The sequence below is a fragment of the Lathamus discolor genome, chromosome 23 (assembly GCF_037157495.1).
Source record: "Lathamus discolor isolate bLatDis1 chromosome 23, bLatDis1.hap1, whole genome shotgun sequence".
NCBI classification, from domain to species: Eukaryota; Metazoa; Chordata; class Aves; order Psittaciformes; family Psittacidae; genus Lathamus; species Lathamus discolor.
This window is the reverse complement of record NC_088906.1, coordinates 1,589,760-1,600,224: the sequence shown is the minus strand read 5'-3', so window position 1 is coordinate 1,600,224 and position 10,465 is coordinate 1,589,760. Positions and strand designations below refer to the sequence as shown.

The 10,465-nt window shown below is 55.9% G+C and overlaps 1 protein-coding gene across 2 annotated transcripts; it reads left to right on the top strand.

The window, feature by feature from the left end:
• Positions 1–1,832: 1,832 nt before the first annotated feature.
• Positions 1,833–6,517, top strand: LOC136003785 (keratin, type II cytoskeletal 6C-like). 2 transcript variants are annotated; one of them, XM_065659717.1, is made up of 10 exons: positions 1,833–2,441; positions 3,021–3,235; positions 3,405–3,465; positions 3,704–3,799; positions 3,966–4,130; positions 4,593–4,718; positions 4,919–5,139; positions 5,542–5,634; positions 5,670–5,737; positions 5,786–6,517. In XM_065659717.1, exons 1-10 carry the CDS (start codon positions 1,833–1,835, stop codon positions 5,992–5,994), a joined length of 1,863 nt encoding a protein of 620 aa, XP_065515789.1. In that variant the 3' UTR covers positions 5,995–6,517. The 2 variants fall into 2 exon arrangements, with proteins under 2 accessions (XP_065515789.1, XP_065515788.1); XM_065659716.1 differs by having other exon boundaries at positions 5,542–5,576; positions 5,657–6,517.
• Positions 6,518–10,465: the final 3,948 nt, after the last annotated feature.

Below are 10,465 nucleotides of genomic sequence, written 5' to 3'. Positions count from 1 at the left end.
AGGCCTTTAAAAGGTCGAAAACTCACAAACGAAAGGAATCCCTCAGTCTGAAAGCAGGACCCAAAGCGCCCTTTGGTGAACAGCCTTCCCCAGCTGCACGGGTGAGCGCAGGAGGGCTCAGAGGCTCGGTTCGGTTCAGCTCGGGAGCAGGACAGCAGCAAACCCGGAGTGCTCGAAGCCCTGAAGCCTGGTGCCTGCTTTCGACTGTGCTCACAAAGGGAAACCTGCCCCTGCCCCTGAGGGCTCAGCACAGACACGTGTGTGCTCTCCAAGGAGGCATCTGCGCATCCCCCCCAAAGAGAGCCGGGAGCCCCAGAGCACCCGTGTCCTGCAGCGCCAGGGCTTGTGGCCTCCGCTCTCCTCCTCTCCGTGTGCCTACAGACGGGTTGAGCTCTCCTCCACCCTCTGCCTACACAATCGCATTCAAATAGCTAAAGGCTTCCCTCTGGCTTTGGCATGCCTCCTCCTCAACGTCTGCTCTCGGAGCCGTGCGTCCGTCCACACTTCCCACTGGAGCAGCGGGATTCCCGGTGTCTTCCCCGGCTCTTCTCTTGGCATTGAAGCCTTTGGAAAGTCCTAAAGGGATTTCCCATGGTGCTGGGAATGGCTTGGCAGGAGGACTCCGGGGCTCTCGATCAGAGTTTGGTCCAAGAGTGAATGAATTCCCAGTGCCAGCCATTGCTCCCAGTGCCAGCCATTGCTCCCAGTGCCAACCATTGCTCCCAGTGCCAGCCATTGCTCTCAGTGCCAGCCATTGCTCCCACTGTCAGCCATTATTCCCAGTGCCAGCCATTGCTCTCAGTGCTAACCATTGCTCCCAATGCCAACCATTGCTCCCAGGGCCAGCCATTGCTCCCAGTGCCAGCCATTGCTCCCAGTGCTAACCATTGCCCTCAGTGCTAACCATTGCTCCCACTGTCAGCCATTGCTCCCAGTGCCAGCCATTGCTCCCAGTGCCAACCATTGCTCCCAGTGCCAGCCATTGCTCCCAGTGCCAACCATTGCTCCCAGTGTCAGCCATCGCTCCCAGTGCCAGCCATTGCTCCCAGTGCTAACCATTGCCCTCAGTGCTAACCATTGCTCCCAGTGTCAGCCATTGCTCCCAATGCCAACCACTGCTCCCAATGCCAACCATTGCTCCCAGTGTCAGCCATTATCCCCAGTGCCAACCATCGCTCCAGTGCCTCCTTTCTGGTCAGGTTTTATTTATCGGGAGGACGCGGAGCCTCATCAAAATGCAATTTGCTAAACCCCGGCTCTGGATTGAGAAACTGCTTCTCCAAGCCAAAGGCAATTTTCCATGTAAAGAGAAGACGAAGGGTGTGACACAGGCGTGTTTTGGGAATTGTGAAAGCCGGGCTCCGGCTTGGCATGGAGCTGCAGCGCGCGCTGCCACGGGGCTTTGGAGGGAGAGGCAAACACAAGCAGAGAGACAACCACAGCGGATGAAAGGCGAAGCGAGAGAGCCCTGTGCCCTATGGAGCCTGGTGTGGCACCGCGAGTGCCGGCCACGGAGAGCTCCCATCCGGGAGGCACGGTTCTATCTCCTCTAATTTCGCCCTGCACCACAGGGCGTGTTCCTGGGTAGGGTCAATGTTGGGCAAATGGAAGATGGAAATCTGCGAACCACGCCACGCTGATGAAGACAGGACCTGTCTCCTCCTTCACGCCCATGCAAACCCAGCCCACCGCCGGGAACAGATAAAAGAGAGCACCCACTGCCCTCCAGCCAGAGGGACCGACTTCCCTTCTCCTTGCACTCGCCTCCTCGCACCGCGACTCCGTTCATCTTCCCACCTGCTTGGTTTTGGATCCGCTTGGAAGAGCCGGCCATGTCTCGGCAGTCTGTCTGCAGAAGCTTCGGAGGAGGGAGCAGAAGGGGCTACAGCTCTTGCTCTGCCATCGGTGGTGGCTTCGGAGGAGGTGGCAGCAGAAGCAGGAGCAGCTACAGCTCCTTCTCTATGTCCAGGGGATACGGAGGTGGTGGCCGTTGTGGAGGGTTTAGCAGCAGGAGCCTCCACAACATAGGTGGCAGTGGAAGGATCTCCATGGGTGGATGCTACGGTGGTGGAGGATACGGAGGCAGAATGGGTGGCTTTGGTGGAGGCTATGGAGGAAGCCTAGGCAGCTTTGGTGGAGGCATGGGTGGCTTCGGAGGAGTGTGTGGTGGCGGAGGAATGGGTGGCTATGGCGGAGGAATGGGTGGCTATGGTGGAGGAATGGGAGGTGGAGGCATGGGTGGCTTTGGTGGCCCAGGCTTCGGCATGCCAGGCTTTGGTGGCCCCGGTAGAGGCGGCCCTGGGATCCAGCCGGTGCAGGTTGACTCAAGCCTCCTGCAGCCGGTCCACGTTGAGATCGACCCCCAAATCCAGCAAGTGAAAAACCAGGAGAAGGAGCAGATCAAGACTCTTAACAATCAGTTTGCCTCCTTCATTGACAAGGTGAGAGGGTGGGATCGGGCCCAACGAAGCACCAAGGGCTGGGAGGATCCCTGAATCCTGCAGAACTGAATCCCAGCGGGCTGAGAGGCTCGGGCAGAGGCTTTTTATGAAGTTCTGCTGGGGAAGAGATGAGAATCTCTGCATCTCTCTTCCATAGGAGATCAAAGCTGTGTCTGCAGGGCTTTAATCTAGCCTGTTGCACCAGGCTCCACTAATAGGCTGCTCTCGCAAGCAGGCTCAACGCCTCCAAACATCTGCAGGTTTCAGGCACAACTTCTCCCTTCTGCAACGTTCCCTTCCCAAACACCCTCCCATGGAAGCCTCCAGTGATACCACTTTTCCCCTCCTTGTTTGCAAATGTCCAGGCTTTTCTGTCTAGCCTGGAACTCCAATGTCTCGGCCCAGCTCCTTTGACTTGCACATGACTTGGGAATTCCCTCCTTTCCCCAACGTTTAGGCAATGACAGACTCTCAGAGTACAAACTAGCCCACGTTGCCCCATCACCACTTGAAGGTGAAAGAGGTGCCTCAGCCGCTGCTCCCCACGTGATGGTGGATGCTCCATGTCTTGGCTTTCAGGTCCGCTTCCTGGAGCAACAGAACAAGGTCCTGGCCACCAAATGGGAGCTGCTCCAGCAGCAAGGACCAACAGGGCCGAGGAAGAACCTCGATGTCATCTTCGAAAACTACATCCAGAACCTGAGGAGGCAGCTGGATTCCATCCTGGCACAGAGGGGGCAGCTCGAGTCGGAGCTGCAGAACATGCAGCAGTACGTGGAGGAGTACAAGAGCAAGTAAGTGCCGGGGCACAAGCAGCTTGGCAGCCCCTTTCCTTCACTCAGGTCCTCCTTACGGCTCTTGCGGGGCGTTCGGTCTGTTCTGTTGTTTCTTCCTGCGCCTTGTTTAGCGTGGCCTCGGGCAGGAGAATTCAGGAAACTCAACTTGTGTTTTTCCTCTCCGTAGGTATGAGGAAGAGATCAACCGGCGCACCAGTGCTGAGAACGAGTTTGTGGTGCTTAAGAAGGTGAATCACACACTACAAAGGGATGGTTTGGACATGGGGCTTCGCGGTGCTTGGATGGGCTCCATCCCGAGCCTGTGGAGCTGCAGGAGCCGTGGGCTGATGTCTGAAGTCTTTGTTTTTAATTTGCATGGCTGAGTAACAGCATCGCAGCTCTCACCCTCAGCACAGGCTGTAATTTCCATGATCCCAAAGGATTTCCAAGAGGAAATGAAACTATTGTCTGTGATCTTTCCTTTAGGATGTGGACAGTGCCTACATGACTAAAGTAGAGTTGGAAGCCAAGGTGGGAGCTCTGACCGATGAAATCAGCTTCCTGAGGTGCATCTATGAGGAGGTAAGAGCTTTCTCTCCCCATGAGCTGGCTGCAGTTGCAATGTGGTGGGCAAAGACACTGGGGTGGGATGGGGTGTCCATTGGGGTTGGTCTGCAGAGGCTGCTTGGAGCTGCTGCTCCTCTGTGCCCTCCTCAGACGCTCAGGCTGACTCCTGTCTTGGTTGTAGGAGCTGGCTCAGATGCAGACCATCAGCCGGGACCTGTCCGTGGTGGTGTCCATGGACAACAACCGGCACCTGGACCTGGACAGCATCATCGAGGAGGTCAGGCGCCAGTACGAGCAGATCGCCCAGAGCAGCAGAGCTGAAGCTGAGGCTTGGTACCAGAGCCAGGTGAGATGGGAGCAGGTCAGGAGCCTGGGTGATGGTGAGGGCTGGCAGGTAATTGATGGCGATGGGAGACATCTCCTCAAGCTCATGGTGCTGGAGCTCATGCAAAGAAGCCTCAAGAGGAACCGTGTTGCTCTTGAGGGATGTGACTCACTGTTTTCAACCCCACTTTCGTGCACGGTACAAGGCTCTCAATAAAGATGGCCAAAAATGTACCTTAGCTAGAAAACGTGTGTCCAAAGCAGCTCTTCATAAGCCAAGGGATGCTCCTTAGTGTCACTAAGATCTACTTCATAGTTCAAACCCCAGAACTGAGTCTCAGAAGCATCTTCAACATCAATCTGGGCATCCATGCCCAATGCGATAGGTCCTTGTAGCAGCACAAGCGTTATGGAACTGTTGACAGACCTTGTCTAGGCATCATTCCTGTGCCACTGACGGGTTGCTTTGTCTCTCTGCCACCAGTACGAGCAGTTGCAGAACACTGCTGGAAGGCACGGGGACAGCCTCCGCAACACCAAGATTGAGATCCAGGAGCTGACCAGGAACGTGCAGAGGCTGCGGGCTGAGATTGAGAGCGTCAAGAAGCAGGTAGGGGCTCCTCAGCATCATCGTGGGTGACGGCATCAGGTTGGACCACAAAGGACCATGTGTGGGGTAGAAACGGCTTCTTCAAGCACCCCTTGTTCCCTTCATGTAGATGTCTCCTTTCTTTGTATTCCCTTGATTTCTCTTCTTGGGTTTGAGGCTTGATCACAACCCACTGAGAAAGTGCCTGTTTCCTTCCTCAGAACCAGCATCTTCAGGCAGCAATTGCTGAGGCCGAGGAGAGGGGTGAGATGGCCCTGAAAGATGCCAGGATAAAACTGGAGGAGCTGGAATCTGCTCTGCAGAAGGACAAGGAGGAGCTGGCTCGCTTGCTGAAGGAGTACCAGGAGCTGCTCAACATCAAGATTGCCCTGGACGTTGAGATTGCCATGTACAGGAAGCTGCTGGAGGGAGAGGAGAACAGGTAAACCCATGGCCTCTGAGGGGTGTTAGGACAGTGCCTAGGACCTGTAGTTGATGTCTGTGCTGGACACCTTGAGCTTTGACGTTAACGGTGTCATCTCAAATGAGCCCTTTATGTGAGAACGGGTAGATGGGGCAATGGCACTGGTTGCTATTTTGGGTGGTCAGGACCTATCATAGCCATACCCTGCTCACTGCAGGGGGCGAAGCTGCCGTTTCATCTCTGTAACATGAACCTCAAATCTGGAATAACCTTGTTATAAAGAGGAACTTTCCAATCATTCCCTCCCCAAACCCTGCGGTGACACCAACGTTGCTGCTAAGGATGAAACAGCAAAATGGTTCGAAGGTGAAAAGAGAGCTCTCGCTTTAACAATGCCTCTTTTACCTCTTTCCCTCCCAGGCTGTGCAACGACGGCATGTCCAACGTCAACGTCTGTAAGTATCTGCCCTGCTTTCCTTCTGGGGATAGAGCCCGTCCATGGGCACCATGCGTGTAACCTGCGCTTCCCTTGCAGCCGTGGTAGGCAGGACCACCGTCACCGGCGGCAGAGGAGGAATGGGAGGCGGCTTCGGAGGAGGCAGCGGCATGGGAGGAGGCTTCGGCGGCGGCAGCTGCGGCTTGGGAGGGGGAATGGGAATGGGAGGAGGGATGGGAATGGGAGGCGGCGCCGGAGGCAGCTTCGGCGGCGGCAGCTGCGGGCTGGGAGGAGGGATGCTCGGCGGCGGCTTCTCCTCCGGCAGCGGGAGGATGTGCGGCTCCGGCGGGGGCAGCTTCAGCTCCGGGGGGGGCTCGTCCTCCGTGCGGAGATGTGTCACCACCACCGCCGTCAAGTCGTCAGCAGTGAGGTTCTGAGCCCCGCGCCGCGCCGGCAGAGGAAAGCGGCGTCTCCCCCGCTCCCCCGGCAGCAGCCCAGCCTCCCCGCAGCCAGCCCCGGGCTCCGGCAGCCACACGGACTGTGTCCCTCGCCTGTGCCACCGCCACCCGGCTCCTGCAGCCGGGCCCTGCGGGGAGCCCCGCGCCGGGCAAAGGAAGGTCCCCGCTGGGCACCCGGCCCGGAGGAGCGGGGGCTCTGCCTGTGCGAGCGTGTATAAAGCTCCTCTTTGCTGCTCTTGCTCCGTGGCCGTGCCCCCCGGGTGCTTCTGCATGTGGTGCGTCCACCGCTTCCATTCACCAGCCCTCGGGACAAGCTGTGGCTTCCCTTCCCCTTGTCCTTGCTGACCGGGTCACAGCTCTCTCACACACATGGACTTTTCCTCAGGAGAACAAAGCTTGTTCCCGATGCCTTGTGACATGGAACGGGATGTGCTGTCCCCACCTCCCTTCCTCTCCTGTCTGCGATCAGCCCTACTTCCCAATAAATTGCATAGAACATTCATGATGTCTTCGTGTTGTTGCATTGGAAGCCTCTTCTAGGCAGGGTGGCGTTTGCTGTTGGGGACGGTTGGGTTGATGTGTTGTGACTGTGCATTGAGGGAAGGGAATGGGTGTGGGAATGGAGCCAGGCAAGCGACCAAGCATGGGCTCCTCTTGACTCTTGCTGGTCATTGCAGTGCCCATACCTGGAATGATGGTTTCTGGGCACTCAGGTCACACAATGTGCCACAATTCAGCTGAGGCAAGAGCTGAGGCCCTGGAATTCATTGTCCCAACCCAACCCAATTGAGCACCCTCATGACATCCCTTCTGACCGTCTCCAGGAGGGTTAGATTCTGAGGCGTGTTGTGGCAGGACAACGGTCATGGTCATCTGCCGCTGGTGAACAAGGGGCTGTGGCTGCGGCACAGATCTGGTTCCATAGGCTTGGGAAGCATCACCTCACCCTCCCCTTCACTGACCAGCAGCAGGGGAATGAAGAGCTCCACAGACGTGACTCACCCACAGCGTGGGCTCGGGTTTCCATCAGCTCCCTCAAGGGCCCGTTCATCCCCCAGTGTCTCTTCTTCACAGGTGGGAGGGATCTGGTGTAGCTCGAGGAGGGGAACGGGAGAAGAGAGCCGGTGTGTTTGATCTGCGCTGGGCTCCCGCTCCTCCACCACAAGAAGAGATCAAAGAGGCAGAAACCGCTTTCAGTGATGCTTCAGGAGCCCCACAGCCACCCACCGGGAGCTGCCGGTCCAGAGGAGGCCACGAGGATGCTCAGGGGCTGGAGCAGCTCAGTATGAAGCCAGGCTGAGAGCATTGGGGGTGCTCGGCCTGGGGCAGAGAAGCTGTGTGGAGACCTCAGAGCAGCTTCCAGTGGCTGAAGGGGGCTATAGGGATGCTGGGGAGGGACCTGCATCAGGGACTGGAGCGATGGGACAAGGGGTGATGGGGTCAGACTGGAACAGGGGAGGTTCAGGTTGGAGATAAGGGAGTTCTTCCCTGTGAGGGTGCTGGGACACTGGGATGAGTTGAATGGAGAGGCTGTGGCTGCCCCATCCCTGGCAGTGCCCAAGGCCAGGTTGGACACAGGGGCTTGGAGCAAGCTGCTCCAGTGGAAGGGGTCCCTGCCCGTGGCAGGGGTTGGAACTGGATGAGCTTTAAGGTCCCTTCCAACCCAACCCATTCCATGGTTCTATGATTCCATAAATACGCTCCTTCTCTGAAGCACGGCGTTGTAGGTATTGCTGTGAGGAATCGTTGCGACACCCTCGTCTCCGCTGCCAGCAGCTGTTTGCTGTGTGAGAGCCGAAGCTGCAGCCTGGCTTGGGCTCCCTCCACGCTTTCTGCAGTGCTCACTCTTTGTCTGTGTTGATGATTTTACTCTGTACAGCCCCTTGTGTAAGAGATGTGAAGGCCCGGCTGGAGCCCGGCTGGGTGTTCAGTCTGCAGGAGGAGGCTGCAGTGACTCCAGGTTTGGTGTAATCTCCCCATCTCGTCTGAAGACGTCAGAGTGACTCAATCTGGGCGTCTTATCTGTACGTGCTCGCTGTGGTCAGCAGCCAGGCATTTGGCTGACTTAACAGATCTTCCCCCTCGTGGTGGAGCCTCCATGTGGGATGTTCCGACCAAGCCATGCTGCCTGCTGAGAGAGGCAGCTACCGTGTGTGTGGCAATCTGGAGGGAGGCCATGGGAAGAGATGACCTGGTTTATTGTGAGCAAAAACGGAGCTACCCTACACCCCACGCCTCCCCGGGAGTGCTCGCCATGAGCAAGTGCACTGGGCTGCAGAGGGGTCTGGAGAACTTGACTCTGTGTCTTTGGAGAGCAACCGGGATATAAGACCCCCTTCATTCCATAGAATCATAGAAGAATGGAATGGGTTGGGTTGGAAGGGACCTTAAAGCTCATCCAGCTCCAACCCCTGCCACAGACAGGGATCCTTTCCACTGGAGCAGCTTGCTCCAAGCCCCTGTGTCCAACCTGGCCTTGAGCACTGCCAGGGATGGGGCAGCCCCAGCTTCCCTGGGCACGCTGTTCTAATTCCAGCTGCTTTAGCAAAGGAAGGTTCCCCAGTTCCCTGCTGTAGGAAACACTGCCCATGCTCCAGCTGCAGCCACACATCTGGATAACCCTTGGCTTGTGTCCCCCTCAAGGGTAGGTTCACCCTTGGCCAACCATGAGTTGAGTCCCCCCCAAGGGTCACGTTCTCCCCTATCCCACCCCAATGCTGTGCCTGGGCTGTGGTGCTCGGCAGCCTTGGCCTCAGTGAAAGCCAACGGCATTTCTGTTCCTCTTGTGGCTTTTGGGAGTGATTCTCTGGGCTGGTGTTGAAAGGCTCTGAAGTGTCTGAGGCTGCCGGGTGGCCCCTCGTGGTGCTTGCAGACGGTGCTAAGGTGCACAAAGTCTCGTGTGTGATTGCGAACATTCAGTGCGGATGCACGCATTCATCCGTCTGTCCACAGGTCTTTGGAAGGAACGTAGGTATTTCACTCATAACCTGCCCAAGGGGAGACTGAGCTGAGCTCTTAGGCAGAAGCTCTTCCCTGGGAGGGTGCTGAGGCGCTGGCACAGGGTGCCCAGAGAAGCTGTGGCTGCCCCATCCCTGGCAGTGCTCAAGGCCAGGTTGGACACAGGGGCTCGGAGCACCCTGCTCCAGTGGAAGGGGTCCCTGGGGCTGGATTGGAGCTGGAGGAGCTTTGAGGTCCCTTCCAACACAAACCAAGCTGTGCTTTCATGATTCCAAATCCATGGTCATTGCTGTTTTAAGTCTCTGGAAGGGCTCTAGTGTCTATTTTCTCTGTGTGTGCTGGGTATTATCTAGAGAAAACCTATACATATATTTGATTGACAGGATCCAGAGAGGTAAGACCTTGTAGGTGCCTTTTAGGTAGCATTTACAGATCCCAGTTTCCTTTTAACCAGCACCTATAACCTCAGTTCTTCGGAACATGCCCATCACTGTCAGCTTTTATTTGCTCTCATAATCTGGAACCTTATGAGCAATTACTTAAAATACCAATTACATGCAATCAGAAACCAGGTTTCTTTATTTCAGAGGCATCCCAGAAACCCGTTTCTACAACACATTCCTTTCCCAACTCCATATTTGCAATCAAGAGGTTATACTGTGCCTTAGAGTTGTAACAGCTCTGTTTCTCACCGGGTTTTCCCACTTCTGCTGTCTCATCTTTGGAGATAACCGGGTAAAGAAGAGGTCACAACACTGATCCGAGCTGCAGGATCCCCTCACCATCTCCAAGGGTTCATCATCAAGTGTTCACCATCACTTCTAAAGGACTTGTCTGTCTGTCCCCAGTCACTGAAGCAGCTGCCCAATGTCCCTTGTTCTTGCACAGGTCATCATGCCCTGTCACTTAGAAGAGCTTAGAGAAGGAACACAATGACCCAAGCTGTTGTGTTCGCTCTGCCCCAGCATCATCCGAGGTCCTGGTGAGTTGTCATAGACCTGGGGAAATACCCGTGGAGGGAATTTAATCCCTGGGTTGAAGACACTCCCATTCCGAGTGCGACCGAGGCGATGTTTTCCCTTCGCAGCAGGAGAATCTGCTGAGTCTCTTCAAAATTCGGTGTCATGAGTTCCCATTCGCGATTGGGAAACGTCTGAAATGCCAAAGGCAACTTGACATATAAAAAGGGGATTTAGGGTGTGTGTGAGGAATTGTGAAAGCTAATATTATAGCTGGGATGTCATCAAAAACGGCTGCTTTCCATGGAGCTTTGATTGGGAAGATCTGTATCTGGAATGATTGGGAGCTACTAATAAAGGCTGGAAGGCCAAGAAGGGGCTGCAGAGAAGCGCGTTATTGTACAAGGTGATTGTCAAGATGTTATAAAGATAGGGGAGTCCACTTAGTCACTGCGACCGGTTCCAATGTTCTTGTGCTTTTATTCCCTTCTCTATTGCAGGGTGTGTTTCCAGGCAGGCCCAAATATGGCAAA

Bases quoted from the DNA above. Each gene is read 5' to 3' on its own strand.
- LOC136003785 (XM_065659716.1), top strand. From the start codon at position 1,833: ATGTCTCGGCAGTCTGTCTGCAGAAGCTTCGGAGGAGGGAGCAGAAGG. The intron at 3,800-3,965 runs GTAAGAGCTTTC...TCTTGGTTGTAG, and splicing joins TGAGGTGCATCTATGAGGAG to GAGCTGGCTCAGATGCAGAC. The intron at 5,577-5,656 runs GTAAGTATCTGC...CTTCCCTTGCAG, and splicing joins CATGTCCAACGTCAACGTCT to CCGTGGTAGGCAGGACCACC.